The following is a 27,913-nucleotide window of genomic DNA, read 5'->3' as shown; positions in this document are numbered from 1 at the left end:
ATATCAATGGATGGCAGCACTTGGTTCAAAAAAAAGTAAATTGACATTGATCATTGCCAATACTTAAACTGGACATCTACAAGGCATCAACTGGACATCAACTTTGAATGTACAGCGAACATGAATTAATGTTCATTCAAATTCTTTTATATATAGAATAGATAATAATAATTCAGTACAAGAAATGAAAAAAGGCAAAAATAAAAACAAAGAGAAAATATAGTGATGATGGAATGAAAATGATGAAAATCGTGTGAAAAAAAATGATAAGATGAGTATAGTGGTGGTTGTTGGAGAATGAAAATGATACAAAGATTCTATATTTATAAATGTATGATGAATACAACAGGTATTGAATAATCGTCAATGATATATAGTCGTCATCCGAAAAAAGGCGTTTTTTATTTTTTGTCATCATCGTCGTCGTTGATTTATTTTTATCGAAATTCTTTATTTCTTCTGTTGTTTATTTGTCGTCGTCGTCGTCGTTGTACGATTATTACGTCGTCTTGTTTTCGGATTACTGCTATCGAAATCATTACCAATTTCCTGTTGTATTGCTTTTGGTGATAATGATGTGGAATCTTTTAAAACACCACCACCACCGGGACTAGTAAACACTGGTATACGGGTACCATGTTGCTGAGTTTGTTGTTGCTGCTGTTCATCTACTTTGATGAATCCTTTTGAATCGCTGGATTTCTATATTTTTAAGAAAAAAAAAGTTAAATTTAAATTCAAAGATTCATCTGAATTTATAATTCATCATACTTTTATTTGAATGGATGGCCGTGAAATTTTCGTTTGTCCAGTTTGTGATTCACGTTCAGGTGTTGATCTCAAACTAAATTGAAAATAGGTGATTATAGAAAATTATTTCAAAAAAATCAAACTTTAGTCTACCTGAATGTCATTCGTGGTCGATTATCAGCCGTGGGTGGTGTTTTCGATTTAGAACGTGAATCTCGTGACGATAATGATGATGATGATGCCGATGATGAGGATGGTGTGACAAACTTTCCAAATTTATTTCCAACACGTTCCTGAATTGATAGACTAGTATTTCGTGGTTCAGGGCGTCTTGCTTCAGCAGTAATCGAATGTGTGGTTGTTGGTTTCGAAATTCTTGTTGTTGTTGTTGTTGTCGATGGAATAATATTACCATGAATGTCACGAGTTGGTAATCCAGCACGGAATGGTGGACTTTTTCCTTTCATATCTCTAGGTTGTTCTTTCACAGCTGAACTATACGTTTTACGCATAAAACCAAATGATTCATTTGTTGTTGTTTTTGTCGCTGGTCGATGTTTTATTCCAGCTGTTTGTGTTGTTGTCAATGTAGTCGTCGTCATCTGATGTTGTTGTTGTTTAAATGCACGAGATATTAAATCTCCAGCTTTATCTTTTACTGGCGAAATTGTATCACGAATAGTTTTTCGTACATATTGTCCAATACCTTCAGGCTGTTCATGTGTTTTTGCTGATTGCTGTTGTTCATCATCCAAATCTTCAATCGATTCTTGTCCGTCAGATTTTTTTCGCACAACACGTGTTATTATTTTCCCAGTTGAATCTTTTATCGTCAATGATCGTGTACGTATTGCTTTACGTATAGCATCATCAATATCGGAATCAATATCCGAACATTCAGGATCCATTTCAAATTCTTCAATGGATTTTTCACCACAAGGTTTCAACCGAATTACACGTGTAATAATTTTTGTATTTGGATCCTGTATTAATGATGTGGCCGATAATATTGATTCACGTATTGCATCATCAATATCGGAATCAGCAGATTCCGGTATAGTTTCAAATTCTTCCAAGATTTCTTCACGATCATCGGCATTTTGTCTAACTATACGTGTAATGATTTTCGTATATGGTAAATGTTGACGATTTTTTTCTCGAATATCATTATTATCACCGTTTTCTTCTTCTTGCAGTTCTGGATCCACTTCCAATTCTTCAATTGATTCAGAACCACCAGGTTTAAGCCGTACAATTCGTGTAATCATTTTACTATTCGAATCTTTAATTCTTGATATTGTTGTACGAACAGCTTTACGTATCATATCATCTAGATCAACTTGTGGCGTTTCTGGATCCATAGCCAATTCTTCAATCGATTCTTCACCACCAGATTTCATACGAATAATCCGTGTGATCATTTTACCACTTGGATATTTATTACGACTTGTTTGAATGGCTTCACGTATGATTTCATCAATATCACCCTCGGTACATTTTGGATCCATTTCTACTTCTTTCACCGGTTCTTCACCACCAGGTTTTAACCGTACAACCCGTGTGATAATTTTACCACTTGGATCACGAATAGTTGATGTTTGTGTTTTCAATGATCTCCGTATAATTTCATCAATATCATCACCGGTAGCTGATTCTGGTTCATCATCCAATGAATCTTGACTACCTTGTCGACGTTTTATAATTCGTAATATAATTCTTTCATTTGGTTCTGGTGATCTTGTTGTAATTGTTCTTAAAATTTTTCGTACAACAGCATCAATATCTTTTTCACCTGTTGCTGGACTCATTTCGAATTGTTCAATTAAATCATCAACATCACCAATTGTTGATTTTCGTGATAAAATTCGTATGATAATACGAACATTATTTGAATCACCAATTCGTGAATTAGGTGAATGTATAGTACGACGAACAAAATCACCGATTGCTTGTTGACTTGTTTCAGGAATAATTTCAATTTCACCAATCGTTTCTTCAGCACCTGTTGTTGACAATCGACAACTTGGTTTCGGTACTGATGAACGTATAGCTTGACGAATCATATCATCAATATCACGTGTTTTTTGTTGTTTTTGTTTACGTTTTCGTTTTACGATAGCAAAAACAATTCGGTCCTGGGGATCACGTAGTTTCGCTGGTGCTTGTCGTAACATATCACGTATTATATGACCAATATTATCGTCATCTAATTGTGGATCAATTTCAAGTTCTTCAATTTGTTCTCCGAATCCAGGACGAATGATTATAAAACGAATTATGATTTGTTCTTTAGGTTGACGTTGTTGACTTGTTGTTGCACGATGAATTATTTCATCAGCATTTGTTTCTGGAAATTTTGGATTAATTTCAAATTCACCAATTGTTTCATCTTGATCTTCTGCTGTTTGTTGTTGTTGTTCATGTTTCGATGGACGATGAATAATTCGAAATACAACACGATCTCGTGGATCTTTAATTTTCGATGGTGTTTCCATCAATATCTCATGAATAATTTCACGGATTTCACCATCTGTTGTTCTTGGATCAACAATCATTTCTTCAATTAATTCACCTTCTTCTGGTCGAATAATTACATAACGAATAACTAATCGTCGATCAGGAACTTTTGATCTCAACATTCGATTAACAATACTATCGATTATTTTTTCTGGTGATTTTGGATCAATTTCAAATTCTTCCAATTGTTCATCATTATCGTAATTATCGTCATCAGATTCATTATCTTCTGGATATAGATCCAGATCTTCTTCTTCTTCTTCACTACCATCTGGTTTTTGTCGTATTAATCTAGTGGAAATTTTTGCAGGACCAGTAATTTTTGACGCTGTTTCACCAAGTTTACGGCGAATAACTTCGTCGATATTTTCTTCATCTGGATCAATTTCAATTTCTTCCACTGTTTCAGTGCCATCTGGTTTACGTATCACTACCCTGGTAATTATACGCCGTTGTTTTGGTCGAATATTTTTTCTAATTATTTCATCAATATCAGTGGGTGCTGTACGTTGATCAACATGGTATTCTTTTATCGATTCTTGACCATCTGGTGTTTGTTTCACTACCCGAGTAATGATTTGTGTGTTTGGTTCTTTAATTTTTGGTGTTGTTGATTGATTCACCTGTCGGATCAGATTTTCAATATCTTTTTTCGATGAGCCAGTTGGTAATTGAAATTCTTCAATCGAACGTTCATTATTTGGTTTTTGAACCACAATACGTATGATAACATTATCATTTGGATCACGTGTTAATGGCAGATCATCGGGTGAACGATGATTGTCACGTGGTTTTAAAACGAAATTTATCAATGTTTTTTCACGTGTATCGGTTACTTTTTTTGGTAATTGACCAAGAATCTTGGCAATATCACTTTCAGGAGTTTCTGATTGAATTAAATGTTCTTCAACCAAATCTGATCGATCTGGAATTTGACGTATTAAACGAAGAATCAATTTTTTTGTTGGATCACGTGCACGTGATGTTATTTTCTGAATAATTTGATCAATATCTTTCTCTGGTTTTTGCGGATCAATTTCAAAATCACCAACTGGTTCTTCTTCGTCGTTCATACGTGATTTTGATGGTTTTTGTGTTTCACTCATTGGTTTTGATGTTGGTCTGGTGATTTTTTGTTGTTCATCGTCAATCTGAGGTTTTGGTTGTTGTTTGTTTTGTTGTGGTTGGCGATTTATTACTCGCAATATTGTTTTATCCCGAGGATCACGAAGTTTTCCTGGTGTTTGTCTGAGAATATCACGGATAACACCCTCGATATCATTATCGGTCATACGTGGATCAATGACTAATTCTTCAATCGATTCACTGCCATCAGGACGACGTACAATAAAACGAAGAACAATTCTTTCTCGTGGATCTTTTGATGGTTTCAATGTTAACGGTTGAATTGCTTTCGAAATAATATCCTTAGCAATTTTTTCCGGTGATTTTGGATCAATATTAAATTCCGCAATCTGTTCATCTTCTGTAGGTTCCTGATCTTTTGGTGTACGTTTCATTATTTTGAAAATAATTTTATCCTTCTTTGGATCTTGTATTTTTGATGGAGAATCATTCAATAATTCCCGAATAATTTCATCTAAATCTTCATCCGATGTTTCTGGATCAATCTCCATCTCTTCAATCGAATCACCTTCATCAGGTGTACGAATTATAAAACGTAAAACAACACGTTTGCCTGGTTCTTTCGCATTTATTGTTTTACCTACAATTTCAGCGACATTTTTCATTGGTGATTTTTGATCGATATCGAATTCTTCAACTGGTTCATCGTCAGTTGGTCCTTCTTCCTCCTCTATTTCTTCTTCCACTTCTTGTTCAAGCTCTTGTTTGGGAAATTTTTGATTTTCCATTGTTTTTTTCGCATCTTTTTTCATTAGAATTTTAGATTCAGCCGATTTCGGTTCCGGTTTTGTAGCATCAGATACATCTTTGATTGGTTTTCGTCGAAGAACACGGAAAATTGATCGATCGTTTGGATGACGTAATTTTTTCGGTGTTTGCCGAAGAATTTCTCGAATAATTTCATCAGCATCTTTATCACATGTATCAGGATCCATAACACGATCTTCAATTGCTTGACTACCATCCGGTTTAACGATTACAAATCGCAGTACAATTTTTTGTTTTGGATCTTTCTTTGATTGGGCTTTTTCCGGTTTTATTGCCTTTTTGATGATTTCATTAGCTATTCGTTCTGGATTTTTCGGATCGATATCAAATTCACCGATTTGTTCATCTTCGGTCGGTGCACTTTGTTTACGTTTAAGAATTTTAAATGAAATTTTATCATTTTCTGGATCTTTAACGCGTGTCGGAGCATCACGTAAAAGTTCAAGAATAATTTGATCAATATCTTCATCAGGTGTTTCTGGATCGATATCCATTTCTTCGATTGATGTTCCTTCCAATGATCTTACAACAAAACGAATTACAATACGTTTATTTGGTTCTTTTGATTTTGTTGTCTTTTTAATAATTTCATCGACATTTTTTTCTGGTTGTTTTGGATCAATATCAATTTCATCTACCAGTTCATCTTCATCATCAGCTGATTTCATCAAATCTGCTAGTTCAGATCGATGAGTTTCTGGTTTATCTTTTCTCAATGGATCCGAAGCTGTTGTTTTCGATCCAATCATTTGTTGATCATTTTTAATTTTTGGTTTTCGTCGAAGAACTTTGAACTTTAGTTTATCTTTCGGATCTTTCAGTTTTTTCGGTGCTTGCCGTAGTATTTCACGAACAATTTCATCAACTTGTTTGTCGGATGCAGAGGGATCAACGATACGATCTTCAATTGCTTGACTACCATCCGGTTTAACGATTACAAATCGTAGTACAATCTTTTGTTTTTGATCTTTCTTTGATTGGGCTTTTTCCGGTTTTATTGTCTTTGTAATAATTTCGTCAGCTATTCGTTCCGGATTTTTTGGATCAATATCAAATTCACCAATCGATTCATCTTCTGTTGGTTCATGTTGTCGACGTTTAAAAATTTTGAAGGTAATTTTATCTTTTTTCGGATCTTTAATCTTAGATGGCATATCTTGTAAAAGATCGCGAATAATTTGATCAATATCTTCATCGGGTGTTTGTGGATCAATATCCATCTCTTCAATTGATTCACCATCAGGTCGTCGTATAATGAAACGGATGATAAGACGTTTGTTTGGATCTTTAGCTTTTTTAGTTTTTGCGACAATATCATTAGCTTGTTTTTGTGGCTGTTTTGGATCAATGGTCATTTCTTCAACCGGTTCATCATCGTCATCATCAGGTTGATCAGAAGGCTCATCTCGTTTACCAATTTTATCATCGATTGGTGATTTTGTTGGACTAAATCTTTCTTTTGATGGATCATCTTTTTTCGGTGATTTTTTACTTGTTTCATCTTCATCGGTGGATGGTAGTATATCGGATTTTAAACCTTCAATCCAATCATCTTTTTCAGTGTCATCCTTTTCTGAACTAAAAGCACGGGTAATTTTGTCATCAACAGGTTGCAATACTTTCGATGTTGGTTCAATTGTTTTTTCAATCGATAATTTCTCCTGTTTTTCTGGACTAAATGCACGGGTAATTTTTTCTTCAAATGGTTTCACTTGTATTTTAATTAGATCATCTTTGTCATCTTTATCAGGACTAAATGCCCGTGTAATTGTCGAGTCTTCTTTTTCGATTGTTTTCACAGGTTTGACATCAATGTCACCAGGCTTACCCATATATTCACAGACAATATTACCTTTGTAATCTTTGACAACAACACCAGGTTTTGTTGTTGTTGTATCCGATTGTTGTGTTACCGATGGTTCACTTTCTGGACTTGATCGGGATGTTTGCTGAGGTATACATGATTGAGGTTTTTTGCCGGCCATTTCATCAAAAACATCTTTGAATTCATTCAAAGATTTTGGATCAATTTGTCGACCATCACTACTAATTGGCTCTTGTTTCTTTAGCTGTTCTGGTTCATTCAATGCTGTACGTTTGATAATTTCAGGCTGTTCCAATTGTTTTGATGGTTTACGTTTATCACCATCATCATGACCAATGGATGGCTCATCTGATTTTATTTGTTTTGGTTCATCTTTAACTATACAAGGAGAATAAAATTAAAATTTTAGAAAAAAAAATCTTTTGCAAATAAATCAAATTAGAAAAATGATGAGAAAAAAAAGATGGAAATGTGAAATGAAAATGAAAAAAAATGATGAAAAAGATGAGATGAGAAATGAATGAATGGGAAAAAATGATAATGAATGAATATTAATGTGGGGGCATCACTATACAAAATTTTTTTCGTTTAAAATTGGAAATGTGGGCGTTTTTTCATGAATAAATTTTTTTTTCTGGTGACAATGGTGATGTGATGATGAGAATTCAATTAATAATTTTGTAAATTTTAAAAATTGAATTTTCATTTAAATGAATGAATGAATTTTATGAAAAACAAAATATACAAATTATTGATTAGTAGTAGCGAAAACACACAAGAATCAATTGAATAAAACAAATCGATTTATGAATGAATGGATGGATGATGGTTGTAATTGTCACATAAAAATTACACACATAACTATATAATGATGATGAATTTGGGGAAACGTTGATGACGGGATGATGATGATAAATGGACATTTAAATCATCTACCAACTAATGTTACTACTACTACTACTGCTGTAATCTACAATAATGGTGATATATTTTACCTTGTAATTGTTGTTGTTGTTGTTGAGGTTTACTGTCATCATCATCTGCTTTTAGAATCAATGTTGGTTGTTTTTGTTGTTGTTCAATATCAGATATTGATGGCATACTACTTTCTGATTTTATTTTCTTATCAGACACTTTTTCTGGTTCTGATTTTGGATCTAAATCTTTTGATTTTTTGTCATCAGATTTATTATCGGTGGTTTTCGATGATTTTTCGCCATCTGGTTTGCCATCTTTTGATTTTGTTGATTTTTCTAATTTTTTCTGGTCTTTTTCTTTTTCCGGTGGTTTTATTTCCTCAATTTCTTTGGGTTTTATTTCATTATCGGATTTGGTCACCTCAGAAATTGGTTTTAGATCCAGATCACAATCTTTAAACACTGGGATGATTTTCTCTTCGGTCACTTCTTGTGGTGGTTTTCCGAAAACTTTTCCCAGCAAATCACTGGCATTATCTTTAATCAACGAACCAATCTTATCGATAGATTGATCAATGACATTGGTCAATGGATCTTTTGCTTTTGCTGTAGATTGATGATCGGTAGGAGATTTTTCAATTATAATTTTGGATTCCGATTTATTTTCATCTGGTTTTTTAGCCTCAACATTATCTTCTGGCATTTCTACTATTGGTTTTTGTTTCTCTGATTTATTTTCTGGTTTGTCGTCTGGTTTTGATTCTTTTGGTTTTACGGTACCATCAGTTTTATCCTCCGGTTTTGTCGATGTTGTCTTTAATAGTTCCATTTTTTTAGGTTCATCATCTACCGTTATTGGTTTTTTATCATCTGATTTCGGTTCTTTGAGTTGTTCCATTAGTTTAACTTCGGTTTCTGGTTTCATTTTTGTATCATCAAGCGGTTTTTTATCCTCTTCTGTTTTTAGTTTGATTTCATCAACCAATTTCTTTGCATCATCAGTTAATTCGGTTTTCGGTTGTTTCTGAGTATCACCTGATGATTTAGTTTTATCTTTAGGTTCGCCACTTGTAATGATCGGTTTATCTTTTGTTTCCGATGATTCAATAGGCTTTTCTTTTTCTTCTGGTTTCTTTTCTGGTGTTGATTGTTTGAGTTTCTTATCTTCTTGTTCAAAGATTTTTTCCATAGGTTTTTTCGATGGTTCATCTGTTATTTTTATTGGCACTTTATTGTCATCATCGATGGATTTTGAAACTTGGTCTTTCGAGTCATCAATTAGTTTTTTTGTTTCATCCATCGGTTTCTGATTGTCAACAGTTAGTGGTTTTAAGAAGGCTGATACATCATCATCTGGTTTTTTTGTTTTATCAGACGGTTCGACTTTATCCGATTTTTCACCCAAAACATCATTCGGTTTCGTTGACTCTGACTTTTCCATTTTTGGAATTTCTGTTTGCTGAATTTCATCAATAAGCTTTTGAGAAGATTTTATTTCTTTTTCATTTGGTTCAACTTCTTTTGATTTTTTCGGTTTTTTATCATCTGTTTTGTCATCTTTAGAACTGAATAGCTCTTGTTTTGGCTCACTTTTATCTTCTTGTTTGGTTTCAGAATCAGGTTTCTTTGATTCATCTTCTGATTGTGATACATTATCCATTGGTTTAACCTGATCATCTGGCATTTTTAATTCATCTTTTAGCTCAGATACGTTTTCTTTTGGTTCAATCTTTTCTTCTGGTTTCTTTGATTTATCATCGAAATCTGATTTTTTGTCCTTCGATTTGGCCACATCGTCTAACTTGATTTGATCATCAGGTTTCTTTGATGTATCTTCAGGCATCTCATTTTTTGGTTCAACTTCATCGCCTGGTTTGACTTTATCATCAGATTTTTTGGATTTATCCTTAGGTTCTGATGTTTTTTCCGAAGATTTGGTCATATCGATTGGTTTGATTTGATCACCAGTTTTTTTCGAGTCATCTTCCGGCTTAGATACCTTATCTTTTGGTTTGATTTCATCAACAGGTTTCTTTAATTCATCTTCATGCTTTGATGGCTTATCTTTTGACTCAGATTTATCTTCTGGTTTCATTTGATCATCAGATTTTTTGTGTTCATCTTTGGGTTTTGATGCTTCTTCTGTCGGTTTGGTCATATCGACTGTTTTGAATTGATCGACAATTTTTTTCGATTCATTTTCAGGCTTCTTTTCATCTTTTGGTTGGACTTGATCGACAGGTCTTTTCAAATCATCTTCCGGTTTGAATGCCTTGTCTTTTGATGATTTGATTTCATCTGGTTTCATTTGATCATCAAGTTTCGTCGATTCTTTAACAATATCGCTTGACTGCAATTCATGATGTTTTTTAGTTTCATCAGCTGATTTTTCAGTGTCACTTAATTTAGTAGCTGGTAATGTTGGTTTTTTAGCTACATCATCAACTTTTTGATCATTTGGTTTTTTGTCTTTGTCTTTCAATTCTTCTTCAGTAAGTAAACGTTTATCTCTTGTAACTTGTGCTTCATCTTTTGGCAAAGATTTATGTAATTTTGTACTATCATCAGCGGACAGTTTATTTTGTTCTGTTGACGAATATTCATCAGCGATGGATTTAGAAAGATCTTCGACAGGTAGATCTTTTTCTTTGGAAGCCGATTCGATTATCACATCACTAGGCTTTTGAAATTCATCTTTCGGTTCGGTTACCATGGTTTTCGGTTCAATTTTATCCGCCAATTTGATTTGTTCATCATCCTTAGGTAATTTAGATTTGTCATCCGGTTCGATTACTTTGTCTGCTGGCTTGATTTGATCTAACTTCTTTGATTCATTTTCAGGCTTCGATGGCTTGTCTGTCAGTTTGGTCTGATCACCAAGCTTTTGAGAATCATGAACTTCAGGTTTTGATATTTTATCCGGTTTCGATTCACCGATATCAACAGGTGGCTTAATTGGATCATCCGATTGTTTTTTGTTATCATCAACATCTCTTTTATTAGATTCTTCAGGCTTTGTATCAATAAATTGATTCAACATATTTCCAATATTTGTTTTCAATACTGAACCCAATGCATCGACACTTTCATTGAAAACTTTTTCAAAATCAGCTTTTTCATCATTGGATTTTTTTGAATCTTTTTGCATTTCATCACTTGTCGTTGATGATGGTGAGCATTTCTTCGTTTGATCATCGATTGGTTTTTCATCATTTTTATCATCAATTTGTGATGATTTTTTCAACAAATCATCAAGAACTTTAGCTGCATTATCTTTGAGAATCGCACCAAGTTCTTGTATTGGTTTATCCAATGATTTAGGTAATTTCAATGATAATTCTGTATCGTCAACATGTTTAGGTTGGAATATTTCTTCCACAACTTTTTGTCTTTTCATTTCTTCTGATTTTTCATCTTTGGAAGGTTTTTCAACTTCATCGATTGGCGATTGTTCTGGTTTATCTGTTTCTTTTGGTTCATCCAGAGATTTTGTTTTTACATCGCTCGGTTTCTTCTGCTCATCAATAGATGACTTGCCAACTTCTTTTTCTTCGGGCATGATTTCTGGTTTCAAAGATTTTTGACGTCGAAAAATTTTGAAAACAATTTTTTGATCTTTAAATTTCTTCGGTACTTGTTTCAGTAGTTCTTTGATTTTCTTCTCAACATCTTTATCTGATTTATTCGTTTGAATGACGTGTTCCTCATCATCCAATGATTCATCATTATTGACATCTGGTTTGAGAAATCGGAAAACATACTGATGATTATCATGTTTCGTATCTTTCATTTTCTTCTTTGGGGATTTGATAAATTTTTTCATTATTTCTTTAGCCATTTTTTCTGGTGATTGTTTTGGATCAATTTTAAATTCACCAATCGTTTCTGTTTCTTCATCTTTACTACTCTTCAGCGATTCATCATCAGACGGTTTCGATGAACCACCACTGTCTTTCTGTTGTTGTTGCGATTGCTGTGGTTGTTTATCGTCATCACTTATCGTTGGCTTGTCAGATAAATTTTTTTCATTCATTTTTGGTTTATGTTCATCCTTATCATCATCTGGTTCTTGTTTTGTTGGTGATTTCAGTATATTTTCCGTCGTTGATTTTTGTTTCGATTTTCTGCGTAAAATTTTAAGAATTGGTCGATCTTTTGGATCTTTCAATTTTTTAGGTGTTTGTCGTAAAATATCTTTAACGATTTCATCAATATCTTTATCGGATTTTTCGTAATCTACTTCATGATCTTCGATTTGTTCACTACCATCTGGTCTGATGATGATCAGTCGTAAGACAATTTTTTGTTGTTTTTCAGCATCGTTTTTAGCTTTTTCTGGTTTAATTGCCTTTTCCATAACTTCATTTGCAATTTTTTCCGGCTGTTTAGGATCAATACTGAATTCACCAATCGTTTCATCTTCGTGTTGATCTTTTTCCATTGATTTCTCAGCGATTCCTTCAGATTTCTCAGAATCCAACGGTTTTTTGATTTCATCAGTTTTTTGATCAGATTTATCCAATGAATCTATGGATTTTTTTGGCGTGTCTTTTGTTTCGTCTGGTTTGTGATGTGTGTCTTCTGTAATCGTGTCTAGTGTTGTTGTTTGTTCTGTTTTGGTATCTGGTATGTCTTTTGTATCTGCTGGTGAAATTTGTGATTTTGTAATTACATCATCATGTTGTTCTTTTGTTGGTTTTGTTTGTTCACTAACTAATACCACTGGATGATCAATTGTTTTTGATAAAATTTGCTCACCTGTTTTTGATGACACCTTACTGAAATCTTTTACTGGTTTTTGGTCTGCAACAATGGTTTCAACAATTGGCTGCGATATCGATTTGCTGTTATCAGATTTATCATCTGGTTTTTTTGGTTTCTCCTCATCAGCTTTTGTTGGTTTGTCGTCAGCTGGTTTTTTTCTTGATTCATCATCACTAGGTATAGAAATCAAATCTTTTGATTGAATTTCAATGCTATCGGGTTTTTTGTCATCAATGAATGGTTTATCCGTCGTTTTTATTTGATTTGTTGGTTGTTTGGCGTGTTCATCTTTAGGTTTGTCAAGCTTTTTCCCATCATCAATTGGTTTAACATCATCATCGGCTGATTCAGTCTTTTCTTCTGGTTTATCCAATATTTCAGGTTTTTTATTTTCAGATTTTGAAACTTTAATTTCTTCAAATTTTTCTTGTTTAGTTTTCGTTGATTCTTTCACATCATCCATTGGTTTTAAATGAATTTGATCTTCAGGCTTATCAGAAGGTTTCATCATTTCATCGACAGCTTTCTTTGACAATTCTGATGATGATATTTTGTCATCACCAGGTTTCAACAGATTACTTGATTTTTTATCATCAGGTTGAGCAGTAGTGGCTGTCTGATCATTCAATGGTTTTTCAGTTGTTGATATACCAGTTACAATAGTTTTATCTCCAGGTTTAGTTTGATTATCTGGTTTAATAAAAGATTCTTTTTCTGGTTTCATGCTTATTGATCCATCATCATTCAACGATTTTTGATCTTTTTCAATTAAGTTATCTGCTTTTTGCGTTTCTACTTTTTCAGGATGTTGATCAGTTGTTATATCACCTGAATGTTTGCTACTACCAATGTCATCTATTGGTTTTTCTATTTTCTCTTCATTGTCATCATCATCATAAATAACTCCAGCAACAAGTTTTTGTGGCTCTTTTATATCTGCTGAAACGGATAAATCTTTTGGTACAGCTTTTTCATCAATCGGTTTTGTTTCAGATTCTTTATTATCATCTTTTGTATCTTCTGGTTTTGGTGCTGGTTTTACAGACGATGATTCTTTCATGTCTGGTTTCTTCGAAGGTTCATCGAATATTCGTTTGTCCGATTCTTCATCCATAGGCAATTCTTCTACAATTGGATTCAATATTCCTTCATCATTATCATCATAAAATTTTGGTACAAAACGTTTTGGTCGAATAATTTCTTCACAAACCGGATCAATATGCCCGGCTGGTGTTTTTGGATCATCAATAGATTCTTCAATCAATTTTGTACCATCAGGATCTTCTTTTATCACTCTAGTGATGATATTTCCACGTGGATCTTTAATTCGTTTGATCGTTGTTTTCGGTATATTCTTGATGATTTCATCGAAATTTTCAATATTGTTCAAATTATCAACATCAGTTTCGAATTCTTCAATACATTCATCAGTAGATTTTTGTCGACAAAGCCGTGCAACAATTTTGGTCATTGGTATTTCCTTGGCTTTGGGCAATAATTTTTGTAAAACTTTTTTGACAGCTTCATTCATATCACGTGGATCAGTGTGGGAATCAATTTCCACTTCTTCCATTGTTTCTTGGCCATCTGGTTTCATAAGTACAACTTTTACAGATTTCTTCTCCAATGGTTTTGAAGCAGTTTCCATCACTTTTTTAACCTTTTCTTTTTCAATATCCTCATGCACGATTTCAGATTGTAAACATTTAATCCATTCATCATCATCGTCACCAGTTATAGCTGATGATTGTCGAGGTAATTCTTTCGTTTGTTCTGCGTGTTTCTTTTGTTGAATTTGTGGTTCTTTTTGTTCAGCAACGATAATCATTTTATCTGGATCGGCAAATTTCTCTACATCTGGCAGCATCGATTGTGTAACTTGTTTTTGTTCTGTAAAAATTTTTTTGTTTTAGCAATTTTGAATTCTTTTTTTTTGTATTTTCTAACACTATTTTCTATTATTAAATTGAAATGATTATTCCCTATCACTGTTGTGTTTGTATTTTTGTGGAATCAGAATTAGCATTTAAAAGGAAAGTATTTTTTTGGAAAGTTTGAAGCACGATAAATAAAATCAGGCAACCTACCTTTATTATCGTCGATGATCGGTTTCTGTGGCGAGATCAATGTTGGAGCTGCTGTTGCACTTTTAGTAGGTTTGTCAATTGATGATGTTTTAGTAGTTGCCTTGGTATCCATTGGTTCAAATGATGGTAATTGTGATGGATGATCAGTGGACATTGTTATTGATCCAAATGGTTTCTCCATAACTGCAGTTGGTGTTGTTTTTGTTGATTTTTGTTCACCTAAAATTAAAATGTTCATTGTTTGATTGAATCATAAATGAAAATCGATTTACCTTCACGAATATCATCTGGTAATGGTTTCGATAACTCTTCCAACGTTCTAATGGTCTCTTTCGATGGTTGATCAGAAAATTGACCTAAAACGTTGTCAACAGTATCTTTCGGTGAAGGTTTCTCATCATGCCGGCCTTCCATTTTCTTTGGTTTTAATTCATCTTTCTTTTCAGGTTCTTCAATGATTTCTTGTATGGATTTTGTTCCATCAGGCATTTCACGAACGATTCGTGTGGTTGTCTTTCCAGTTGGATCGGTCATTCGGGTCACTGATTCACTTATTGGTTTTGGCATGGCGTCATCACCAATGTCTTTGCCAGTCACTTTTGGATCTTCAACGAATTCTTCAACAGTTTCTTTGCCATCTGGTTTACGTTTGAAAATTTTCGTAATGATTTTACCCAATGGATCTTTCTTTTTTGTTGTTTTCTTTCGTGGCGCTTTTTCCATTACATCATCGAGATTTTTTCGTGCTGTTTCTGGGTCAGTTTCGAATTCTTCGGTCGTTTCTTCTTCACCTGGTTTGGTGTCGATTACTTTCGAGACGATTTGCGTTTTTGGATCATTGATATCGGGCAATTTTTTCTGAATGGCATCTTTAATTGCTTTATCGACATCTTTAGGACTGGTTGCAGGATTGATTTCAACATCTTCGATTGATTCATCCCCATTTGGTTTACGAAGGATGATTCGAATAATTTTCTTTGGTCGTTTTTCTCTTTGTTCTTTTACATCAAAACGTTTTAATATTTCAGGCATTTTAGCCATTTCGGAATCAAGTGGACGACTGCCTGTTGGATCGACCAATTTGCTCATCGATTCAATAATTGGTTTCGGAATGTCGTCATCGCCAATATCTTTACCAGTTTGTTTTGGATCTTCAACAAATTCATCGATAATTTCTTCTTTACCATCTGGTTTTCGTCGAAAAATTTTCGTAACAATTTTACCCATTTGATTCTTTTTGCGATTGGTTTTTGTTCGCGGCAATTTTCTAATCGCTTCATTAATGTTCGTTTTCAATGATTCAGGATCAGTTTCGAATTCTTCGATCGATTCTTCATCACATGGTTTTGAATCAATTATTTTAAAGATAATTCGTGTATTTGGATCATCAATTTTATTCATTACGTTTTGAATTTCTTCTTTCATTGTATCATCAACATCTTCAGGTCGTGTGCTGGGATCCAAAAACAATTGTTCCACTGATTCATCACCATTTGGTTTTCGTAGAATTATTCGAATAATTTTTTTAGGCATTTTTCCCATCGAATCATCAATACGTTTAGCTGGTTGTGTTGATATTTTCGGTTCAATACGAAGACGATCTATATCGTCATCATCTCCAATATCTTTGCCCGTTTGTTTTGGATCCTCAATGAATTCTTCCACTGTTTCTTCTTCACCATTTGGTTTTCGTCGCAGAATTTTCGTTATAATTTTACCAAATGGATCTTTCCGTTTCGTTATCTTTGTTCTTGGCGCTTTTTTCATCACTTCATCCAGATTTTTTTTCACTGATTCAGAATCAGTTTCAAATTCTTCGGTTGTTTCTTCTTCACCTGGTTTTTTGTCGATGATTTTGGTTATGATTTTTGCATTCACAGGATCATCAATTTTATTCAATGATTTTCTCAATTCCTTTTTAATTGTTTCATCTACGTCTTCTGGTTTGGTATCGGTATCAATCAATAAATCTTCCACTTGTTCATCACCATTTGGTTTTCGTAGAATAATTCTTATTATTTTTTTCGATTTCTTTTGTTTCGAATGTTCATCATCGGCAACATCAGATGATTTTAACATTTCAGGCAATGTAGATGGTTTTTGTTTCGGACTATCTGGTTTTTTTGATGAAACTTCAGGAATGGATGATTTTACTTTCTCTGGATGATGATGAGGTTCATCTTTCTTTTCAGGTTCTTGGATTTTACCATCAAATTTTCCCATGATTTCGGACATTTTCTTTTGTAATTCATCAGGCAATTTACCCAAAGTATCATCATCACCAATATCTTTGCCGGTTACTTTTGGATCTTCAACATATTCTTCATGAATTTCTTTACCATCAGGTTTTCTTTTGAATATTTGAATACGAATTTTACCTGATGGATCTTTATTCTTGGTAATTTTTGTTAGCACTGCTTTTTTAAGAACATCATTAAGATTTTTCTTGACAATTTCTGGATCAGTCTCAAATTCTTCAATTGATTCCATTTCACCAGGTTTCGAATCAATTATTTGAGTGATGATTTTTGTTTTCGGATCTTTGATTTGTGAAAGTTTTCTTTTCAATGCATCTTTCATTGCTTTATCGACATCTTTTGGTGTTGCCTTTTGATCAATATCTACATCTTCTATTGATTCTTCACCGTTTGGTTTTCGTAGAACGACTCGAATTATTTTTTTCGATTTCTTTTTCTTTGTATCCACATCAGGTTTTTCTGGTGATTTTGATTTTCGAAGAATAGCAGATTTTTGTTTAGCCGGATCATCTTTTGGACTTTTTGGTCGTTTCGAAAGTTCAGTTGCAGCTGATTTTTCTTTTTCTGGTTTCCGTTCGATAGATTCAAGTTTTTCAGTGGTAACTTTCTTTTCAGGTTCTTCAATGATTTCTTGTGTGGATTTCGTTCCATCAGGCATTTCACGAACGATTCGTGTGGTTGTCTTTCCAGTTGGATCGGTCATTCGGGTCACTGATTCACTTATTGGTTTTGGCATATCGTCATCTCCAATGTCTTTGCCAGTCATTTTTGGATCTTCAATGAATTCTTCGACAGTTTCTTTGCCATCTGGTTTACGTTTGAAAATTTTCGTGATGATTTTACCCAATGGATCCTTCTTTTTTGTTGTTTTCTTTCGTGGCGCTTTTTCCATTACATCATCGAGATTTTTTCGTGCTGTTTCTGGGTCAGTTTCGAATTCGTCGGTCGTTTCTTCTTCATCCGGTTTGGTGTCGATTACTTTCGAGACGATTTGCGTTTTTGGATCTTTGATATCGGGTAATTTTTTCTGAATAGCTTCTTTAATTGCTTTATCGACATCTTTAGGACTGGTTGCATGATCGACTTCGATATCTTCGATTGATTCATCACCATTTGGTTTACGAAGAATGATTCGAATAATTTTCTTTGGCCGTTTTTCTCTTATGTTTTCTTCATCGTGTGGTTTCCCAAAAACTTCCGGCATCTCTTTTTTTAATTCTTCGGGAAGTTTACCGATCGTATCATCATCACCGATATCTTTGCCAGTAACTTTTGGATCTTCAATGAACTCTTCAACTGTTTCTTTTCCATCTGGTTTTCTTTTGAAAACCTTGGTGATAATTTTCCCTAATGAATCTTTCTTTTTTGATGTTTTGGTTCGTGGTGCTTTTTTTATGGCATCGTCGAGATTTTTCCTGGCTGTTTCTGGATCAGTTTCAAATTCTTCAACCGATTCTTCTTCACCAGGTTTCGTATCGATAATTTTGCTGATAATTTTCATATTAGGATCTTTGATTTGTGGTAATTTCTTCTGAATCTCATCTTTTATCGCTTTTTCTACATCTTTTCCACTAGTGCCCGGATCGATGTGCAAATCTTCCACTTGTTCATCACCATTTGGTTTTCTCAAAATGATTCGAATAATTTTTTTCGGTTGTTTTTGTTTTGCTTTATCGTGGTCATCATCACCACTTTTGCTGAATAATTCAGGCTTTTTGATTTTGAATTTATCCGGAACACCTAAGCAAAAAAGTAGACAAATTTTACACCAAGAAATAATCAAAATTCATTAGTCTTACCCATCGTTTCATCACCAATTTCTCGACCGGTAATTTTTGGATCTTCAACAAATTCTTCGACCATTTCTTTGCCGTCTGGTTTACGTTTGAAAATTTTCGTGATGATTTTACCCAATGGATCCTTCTTTTTTGTTGTTTTTTTTCGTGGTGCTTTTTTCATTGCATCTTCCAGATTTTTTCGTGCCATTTCTGTATCAGTCTCGAATTCTTCGGTTGTTTCTTCTTCACCAGGTTTCAAATCAATTATTTTGCAAATAATTTTTGCATTTGGTTCTTTAATTTCAGGCAATTTTTTCTGTAATAAATCCTTTGAAATTTTATCCACATCTTTTGGATTGGTTTTCAGATCAACAACAACATCTTCAATGGATTCATCACCATTTGGTTTTTGTATTAGGACTCGAATAATTTTCCGTGGTTTTTTTGGATCATCTATTTGTTTGTGTAGAATCAATTCGGGTATTTCGGTTCGAAATTTATCCAGTTGTGCTATTCGTGATGGGGAATGGAAAGAAAATACATTAGTAATTCTGCGTGATTTGATTCAAACGATCGGTGCTTTACCAAATATATCATCACCAATATCTTTACCCGTTTGTTTAGGATCCTCGACAAATTCTTCGATTGTTTCTTTACCATCAGGTTTTCGTCGAAAAATTTTCGTTATAATTTTACCCAAAGAATCTTTCTTTTTGATTGTTTTCTGTTTTGGTGCACGTTTAATTGCATCATCCAAATTCTTTTTAGCTGATTCTAAGTCGGCTTCAAATTCTTCGATTTTCTCTTCATCACCAGGTTTCAAATCGATTACTTTACCAATAATCATTGTATTTGAATCTTTAATTTCTGGTAATTTCGCTTTGATTCGTTCCTTGATCATTCGATCAACATCTTTCGGGCTGGTTTGTGGATCAACCAACAAATCGTCGACAATTTCATTACCATCGGGTTTTCGTAAAACAATTCTCAAGATTTTCTTTGGTTTTTTCGAATCTTTTTCCACGCTATCGGATCGCCAACCAAATTCAGGCATTTTAATTTTAAAACTTGGAAAACCTTTGAAAGAATGGAAAAATTTCAAATGTCAATTCAAATCAGAATTTTGAATAGACGAACTTACCAAGTGTATCATCACCAATATCACGACCAGTTTCTTTTGGATCTTCCAGATGTTCTTCAATGGTTTCTTTACCATCTGGTTTTCGACGGAAAATTTTCGTTATAATTCTTCCCAATGGATCTTTTTGTTTCGTTGTTTTTGTTCTTGGCGTTTGTTCGAGAACATTTTTCAAATCTTTTTTTGCTATATCTGAATCAAGTTCAAATTCTTCGATAGTTTCCTTGTCACCTGGTTTCAAATCAATTATTTTACCAATGATTTTTGTTTGTGAATCCGGAACATCCGATAGTTTGGAATGGATTTTTTCCATCAACAATTTTTCCACTTGTTTCACATCGGTATCAGGATCAATATATTGATCATCAATTGTTTCATGTCCATTCGGAGTTTTCAATATAATACGTATGATTTTCTTTGGTTTTTTCACATCTTTTTCCACACTATCCAATGATTGCCAACCAAATTCTGGCAATTTAAATCTAAAACTTGGGAAACCTGTTGAAAGTTTTTTTTTGTGTTGCAATAATGAAAATTTGTTGAATATTTTTCAACAAAAATTACTCAAAAAACATACCGAATTGATGGTCATCCCCAATATCTTTGCCAGTCATTTTAGGATCTTCAATGATTTCTTCGACACTTTCTTTTCCGTCAGGTTTACGTTTGAAAATTTTCGTTATTATTCTTCCGTAGGAATCTTTTTTCTTTGATGATCGTATACGTGGTGCCCGCTTGATTGCATCATTCAAGATTTTTCTCGGCTATTTCTGGCTGAATTTCAAATTCTTCCATTGATTCTTCTTCACCAGGTTTTAAATCAATAATTCTGGTGATGATTTTTGTATTAATTTTTTTGATTTGTGGTAATTTCCGTTCGATACTATCTTTGATAAGATCATCAATATCTTTGGCGCTAGTTTTTGGATCAATAATTAGATCGTCGACTTGTTCATCACCATTTGGTTTACGTAGAATGATTCGAATAATTTTATTCGGTCTTTTTCTATCAATAGATAGTGCTCGTAATGGTTTAAAAATTTTTGGTGAAATTTTTTCCATTGTTTCTTCGGGTGAATGTTTCGGTTCCAAACGAAATTCTTCCATAATTTTCTCATTACCATTTGGTTTAATGGCAATCATTCTGATTATGACCACCGTTGTATCTGCTTCATTTGTAGTTTTCGGTAAAGATTTTTCAATCAATTTACAAAGAATGTCTTTGATTTCTTGATCTGAATTTCTCGCTGACAATTCAATACTATCGATTTTTTCTTCTTTACCATTTTTCGGTTTGATTGCCAATGACTGGAGTATGATTTTTTCAGTCTGATCATCTGATGATTCACTTGGTTTCATCATCATCATCATCGTTGGTTTTGTTGATATCAATGCCTGTTGTACATCATCTAAAACTGCCGAATTTTTTGGATCAATTTCGTATTCTTTAAGAAATTTTTCACCATCTGATTTCACACGAATAACACGGGCAAGAATTTTTGTTTGTTGCTGGTCAGTGAGTGGTTTCGAAATGGCAGATTGAATAGCCGAACGTATAGCTTCTTTGATTTGTTTTTCAGATTTTGTCGAATCCAATCGAACTTCTTCCAATGGTTGTTCATTGTTACCGGACTTCAGCAATACAAAACGAATGATAATTTTTTCATCAGCATCTTCCGATTTTATTGGTGGATATGCTTTTAAAAATTCTTGTTTATCTTTATCTGTTCGGCCCAATCCTGGCATTGTTATTCCTGAGCTTCCTTCTGGAATTTTTTGTTTTCCAGAAAATTTTCCATAAATAGCTGTTGATATGCTGGGAACTTTTTCATTAAAATCTTGTGATTTTGTAGTTTGATCAACGACATCTCTTTCTTTTGGTGATTTTGATTTACGTGTTTTTTTCTTTTCTTTTTCTTCATCATTATTTGTTGGTTCTTTACCAGGTGTAGGTGATTTACCACGACTATCGTCATCATAATTTGCATCACGTTTATCGCGACGTTTAAAACTTAATTTTGGAAATTTCAATCCTGTTGATCGATCTTTGCTACCTGATTCTAATGTTTCAATCGCTTCAATGAATGCTGTATCCAAATCTTTTGGCTTCTTGTGTTCATCACCATCTTTTTCATCGTCATCTTTTTTCTTTTTATCTTTTGGTTCTTTTTCTTTTGATTTACTACGTTTCGGTTTTAGATCTTTCTTTTCGATTTCGGTTTTTATATCAACATCACCAGCACTCACATTAATTTCACTCGTTTTTTCCGGTGATTTAACGCCAAATTTTGGCAAATGAATATCAAATCCTTTTCCATCACTTGATTGATCAGTTGTTGTTGGTGGTGATGAAGTTTGAACATCACGATCACGGGATTTTGATCGTTTATCACGAATATCCAAATCAATAACTTCAATTGGTTTATCAATTCGACTTTCAATATCGATTTCAATATTATCTAATTTTTTCTTTGTTTCAGGTGATTTGGATTTGGATTTTGCACGTCTTAATGGACTTCGAAGACCAAACGTTAAGGTACCAGTTTTACTTTCAACAGATTCTTCAATATCACCAGCAGGTAATGTTGCTGATCGATCACTTGGTTTTAGTTTTTTCTTTCCTTTTATAGATATTTCTGGCGATTCAATGTCTGGTGCTTCAGCTGACAGTGAAGAAGTGGTCAATTTTGCTTTTGGACTTTTACTTTTCAAACGAAATCTTGGTAATGTAAAATGAAAACTACGTGATTCTTTGTCTTTTGATGGTGATGATGATGTACGAACATCTTTTTCTTCAGATTTTCCACGTTTTAATCTTGGTCCATGAATATCAATTTCTCCTTCAAGCGGTTTTGCTTCTGGAACATCTGGCCCTCTGATTTTATCACTTGGACTTTTGAAACCAAATTTAGGCAAATGAAATTCCCATTCTTTACCGTCTTTTGATTTAGGATCTTTGTTCGGAGACAATGTTAAATCAATATCGGTACCTTCGACTTTTGGACCTTTTACATCAACATCAGGCATAGTTACCTCCGGACCGGATATTTTTGGACCTTTAAGACCAAACTTTGGCATATGAAATTCCCAACCTTTACTCTCTTTATCTGGTTTTTTTGTATCGATCGAAACATCTAAATCACCTTCAACTTTTGGTGCGCTCATTTGTGGAATAACAACTTCGATTTCTGGACCAGAAATTTTTCCACTTGGACCTTTGACTTCTACATCTGGCCCAGAGATTTTGTGACCTTTGAAGCCAAATTTCGGCATATGAAATTCCCAACCTTTGCCTTCTTTATCCTGTTTTTTATCTATTGACAAATCGAATTCACCTTCAACTTTTGGACCTTTCAACTTGATATCAGATGATTCAACATTCACATCGACATCAGGACCAGAAACTTCTGGCGCTTTTAAATCAACATCAGGACCAGATATTTTCGGTCCTATAAAACCAAACTTCGGCATTTTAAAATCCCACCCTTTTCCATCTTTTTTACCATCAATTGTAACATCTAAATCGCCATCGACTTTCGGACTTTTCACATTCACATCTGGTAAATCAACATTGACATCAGCTTCTGGACCAGAGAATTTTGGTCCTTTCAAATCGACATCAGGCCCAGAAATTTTAGGGCCTTTGAAACCGAATTTTGGCATTTTCAAGTCCCAACCTTTACCATCTTTATCTAGTTTTTTACCATCAATCGATACATCCAAATCACCTTCAACTTTCGGTGCGCTCATTTGTGGAATATCAACTTTGATTTCTGGGCTAGAAATTTTTCCACTTGCACCTTGGACGTCTACATCTGGTCCAGAGATTTTGGGACCTTTGAAACCGAATTTTGGCATTTTGAATTCCCAGTCTTTTCCTTCAGGTTTTTTACCATCAATCGATAAATCAATATCAACCTTCGGACCTTTCACTTTCACATCGGGTAATTCAACGTTCACATCTAAATCAGGTGCATCTACTTTAGGCGCTTTGACATCTATATCAGGAACATTGACATTGACATCAACGTCTGGGCCAGAGAATTTTGGTCCTTTCAAATCGACATCAGGTCCAGAGATTTTAGGACCTTTGAAACCGAATTTTGGCATTTTCAAATCCCAACCTTTACCATCTTTATCTAGTTTTTTACCATCAATCGATACATCCAAATCACCTTCTACCTTAGGAGCTTTGACATTTACATCTGGAATTCCAACATTCACATCTACGTCTGGCCCAGAGACTTTGGGACCTTTGAAACCGAATTTCGGCATTTTCAAATCCCAACCTTTACCATCTTTATCTAGTTTTTTACCATCAATCGATACATCCAAATCACCTTCAACTTTCGGTGCGCTCATTTGTGGAGTATCAACTTTGATTTCTGGGCTAGAAATTTTTCCACTTGCACCTTTGATGTCTACATCTGGTCCAGAGATTTTAGGACCTTTGAAACCAAATTTAGGCATTTTGAATTCCCAGTCTTTTCCTTCAGGTTTTTTACCATCAATCGATAAATCAATATCGCCTTCAACTTTCGGACCCTTCACTTTCACATCTGGTAAATCAACGTTGACATCAACGTCTGGACCAGATATTTTCGGTCCTTTGAGATCGACATCTGGACCTGAGATTTTCGGACCTTTGAAGCCGAATTTTGGCATTTTCAAATCCCAACCTTTACCATCTTTATCTAGTTTTTTACCATCAATCGATGCATCCAAATCACCTTCTACCTTAGGACCTTTGACATTTACATCTGGAATTTCAACATTCGCATCCACATCAGGTCCAGAGATTTTAGGACCTTTGAAACCGAATTTTGGCATTTTCAAGTCCCAACCTTTACCATCTGGTTTTTTACCATCAATCGATAAATCAATATCGCCTTCAACTTTTGGACTTTTCACTTTCACATCTGGTAAATCAACATTGACATCTACATCTGGACCAGTGACTTTTGGTCCTTTCAAATCAACATCCGGTCCAGAGATTTTTGGACCTTTGAAACCGAATTTTGGCATTTTCAATTCCCATCCTTTTCCATCTTTTTTACCATCAATCGATACATCCAAATCACCTTCTACCTTAGGACCTTTGACATTTACATCTGGCATTTCAACATCCACATCTGGTCCAGAGACTTTGGGACCTTTGAAACCGAATTTTGGCATTTTGAATTCCCAATCTTTACCTTCTGTTTTTTTACCATCAATTGATAAATCAATATCGCCTTCAACTTTTGGACTTTTCACTTTCACATCTGGTAAATCAACATTGACATCTACATCTGGACCAGTGACTTTTGGTCCTTTCAAATCAACATCCGGTCCAGAGATTTTTGGACCTTTGAAACCGAATTTCGGCATTTTCAAATCCCAACCTTTACTATTTTTATCAAGTTTTTTACCATTAATTGACAAATCAACTTCACCTTCAAGTTTGGGCATCTTAACATCAACCTGTGGCATTTCTACATACACATCAACATCGGGACCAGAAACTTTCTGACCTTTCAATTTCACATCTGGTAATTTAACATCTACATCAGGACCAGAGACTTTTGGCGTTTTGATATCTACATCAGAAGCATTGACATTGACATCAACGTCTGGACCAGAAACTTTTGGTCCTTTCAAATCGATATCAGGTCCAGATAATTTCGGTCCTTTAAAACCAAACTTCGGCATTTTAAAATCCCATCCTTTTCCATCTTTTTTACCATCAATTGAAACATCTAATTTACCTTCAACTTTTGGACCTTTCACTTCCACATCTGGTAATTCAACATTCACATCGACATCACGACCAGAAACTTTTAAATCAACATCAGGACCAGATATTTTTGGCCCTTTAAAACCGAATTTCGGCATCTTGAATTCCCAATCTTTGCCTTCGGGTTTTTTCCCATCGATGGATAGATCAATATCACCTTCAACTTTCGGTGCGCTCATTTGTGGTATATCAACTTCTATTTCTGGACCAGAAATTTTTCCACTTGGACCTTTGACATCTACATCCGGTCCAGAGATTTTGGGACCTTTGAAACCGAATTTCGGCATTTTGAATTCCCAGTCTTTTCCTTCGGGTTTTTTACCATCAACCGATAAATCAATGTCTCCTTCAACTTTCGGACCTTTCACTTTCACATCTGGTAAATCAACGTTGACATCAACGTCTGGACCAGAAACTTTTGGCGCTTTTAAATCAACATCAGGACCAGAGATTTTTGGACCTTTGAAACCGAATTTGGGCATTTTGAATTCCCAATCTTTGCCTTCTGGCTTTTTGCCATCAATCGATAAATCAATATCGCTTTCAATTTTCGGAGCACTCATTTTTGGAACATCTATTTCGATTTCTGGGCCCCGGATTTCACCGCTTGGAACTTCGAGATCAACATCAAGACCAGAAACTTTTGGTCCTTTGAGATCGATATCTGGACCTGAGATTTTCGGACCTTTGAATCCGAATTTCGGCATTTTCAAATCCCAACCTTTGCCATCTTTTTCTGGCGATTTACCTTTCAACGAACTATCGACATCACCTTGTATTTCCGGCATTTTTACCTCCATTTGTGGAGCATCAATATCAATTTCAGGACCAGTTAGTTTTCCACTCGGACCTTTAATATCTACATCTGGACCGGATATTTTCGGTCCTTTGAAACCAAATTTTGGCATATGAAATTCAAAATCTTTACTGTCTTTAGGTTCTGGAGTTTCGCGGTCTTTTTCCCTGGATTTATCACGTTTCTTTTTCAGTGATAAATTGATGTCGCCTTCAACTTTTGGTAGCTCAACATCTGCATCTGGCATATCAACATTTACATCTACATCTGGTCCAGAGACTTTTGGCCCTTTGAAGCTAAATTTTGGCATATGAAAATCCCATCCTTTACCATCTTTTTCTGGTGATTTAGTGTCTCTATCTTTGGATTTTCCACGTTTCTTTTTCAGCGAAAGATTAGCATCACCTTCAACTTTGGGTAAGTCAAATTCAACATCAGGCATTTCAACATTGACATCTACATCTGGACTGGATACTTTTGGTCCTTTTATTCCGAACTTAGGCATATGAAAATCCCAACTTTTACCATCTTTTTCTTTTGATTTTCCTCGTTTCTTTTTTAATGATAAATTAATATCACCTTCAATTTTAGATGTGTCAACTTCAACTTCAGGCATTTTCACATCGATACCAACATCAGGGCCAGAGATTTTTGGTCCTTTTACATTGACATCCTGCAATTCAACATTTAAATCGACATCAGGACCAGAAACTTTTGGACCTTTCAAATCTACATCCGGTCCAGAGATCTTGGGACCTTTAAACCCGAATTTTGGCATTTTGAATTTCCATCCCTCACTATCTTTATCTGATTTTTCATTACCACTTGTCAAATTAACGTCACCTTCAAGTTCGGGCATCTTAACATCAACCTGTGGCATTTCAACATTCACATCCATATCTGGACTTGAGACTTTTGGCGCTTTCAAATCGACATCAGGTCCAGAGATTTTAGGACCTTTGAAACCGAATTTCGGCATTTTGAATTCCCAATCTTTACCATCTGGTTTTTTACCATCAATCGATAAATCAATATCGCCTTCAACTTTTGGACTTTTCACATTCACATCTGGTAAATCAACATTGACATCAGCTTCTGGACCAGAGAATTTTGGTCCTTTCAAATCGACATCAGGCCCAGAAATTTTAGGGCCTTTGAAACCGAATTTTGGCATTTTCAAATCCCAACCTTTACCATCTTTATCTAGTTTTTTACCATCAATCGATACATCCAAATCACCTTCAACTTTCGGTGCGCTCATTTGTGGAATATCAACTTCGATTTCTGGGCCAGAGATTGTTCCACTTGGACCTTTGACGTCTACATCTGGTCCAGAGATTTTGGGACCTTTGAAACCGAATTTCGGCATTTTGAATTCCCAGTCTTTTCCTTC

At 34.5% G+C, this 27,913-nt stretch overlaps 3 protein-coding genes across 4 annotated transcripts; 2 read left to right on the top strand and 1 right to left on the bottom strand.

The window, feature by feature from the left end:
- Positions 1-129: 129 nt before the first annotated feature.
- Positions 130-21,854, bottom strand: LOC124496507 (uncharacterized). Of its 2 annotated transcripts, none has more exons than XM_075732559.1 (10): positions 20,526-21,854; positions 19,952-20,446; positions 19,396-19,887; positions 18,832-19,320; positions 15,047-18,772; positions 14,775-14,993; positions 12,682-14,577; positions 904-7,384; positions 772-844; positions 130-702 (listed from the first exon to the last, which is right to left on the bottom strand). In XM_075732559.1, the coding sequence occupies exons 1-10, from the start codon at positions 20,560-20,562 to the stop codon at positions 451-453; spliced, it is 14,160 nt and encodes a 4,719-aa protein (XP_075588674.1). In that variant the 5' UTR covers positions 20,563-21,854; the 3' UTR covers positions 130-450. The 2 variants fall into 2 exon arrangements, with proteins under 2 accessions (XP_075588674.1, XP_075588675.1); XM_075732560.1 differs by having other exon boundaries at positions 19,423-19,887; positions 20,526-21,817.
- A 1,383-nt stretch (positions 21,855-23,237) lies between these two features.
- Positions 23,238-26,966, top strand: LOC142597666 (uncharacterized; the record flags this gene model as incomplete). The annotated part of the gene is made up of 1 exon (XM_075732692.1): positions 23,238-26,966. A coding segment is annotated over one exon (2,223 nt), but the record flags the coding sequence as incomplete, so codon positions are not given.
- LOC142597665 (uncharacterized) lies at positions 25,863-26,834 on the top strand. The gene is given in 1 exon segment (XM_075732691.1): positions 25,863-26,834. A coding segment is annotated over 1 exon segment (972 nt).
- Positions 26,967-27,913: the final 947 nt, after the last annotated feature.

Source organism: Dermatophagoides farinae, chromosome 7 (assembly GCF_024713945.1).
Source record: "Dermatophagoides farinae isolate YC_2012a chromosome 7, ASM2471394v1, whole genome shotgun sequence".
NCBI classification, from domain to species: domain Eukaryota; kingdom Metazoa; phylum Arthropoda; class Arachnida; order Sarcoptiformes; family Pyroglyphidae; genus Dermatophagoides; species Dermatophagoides farinae.
Note: the sequence above shows the minus strand (reverse complement) of the source record. Positions and strands in the feature narration are given on the sequence as shown.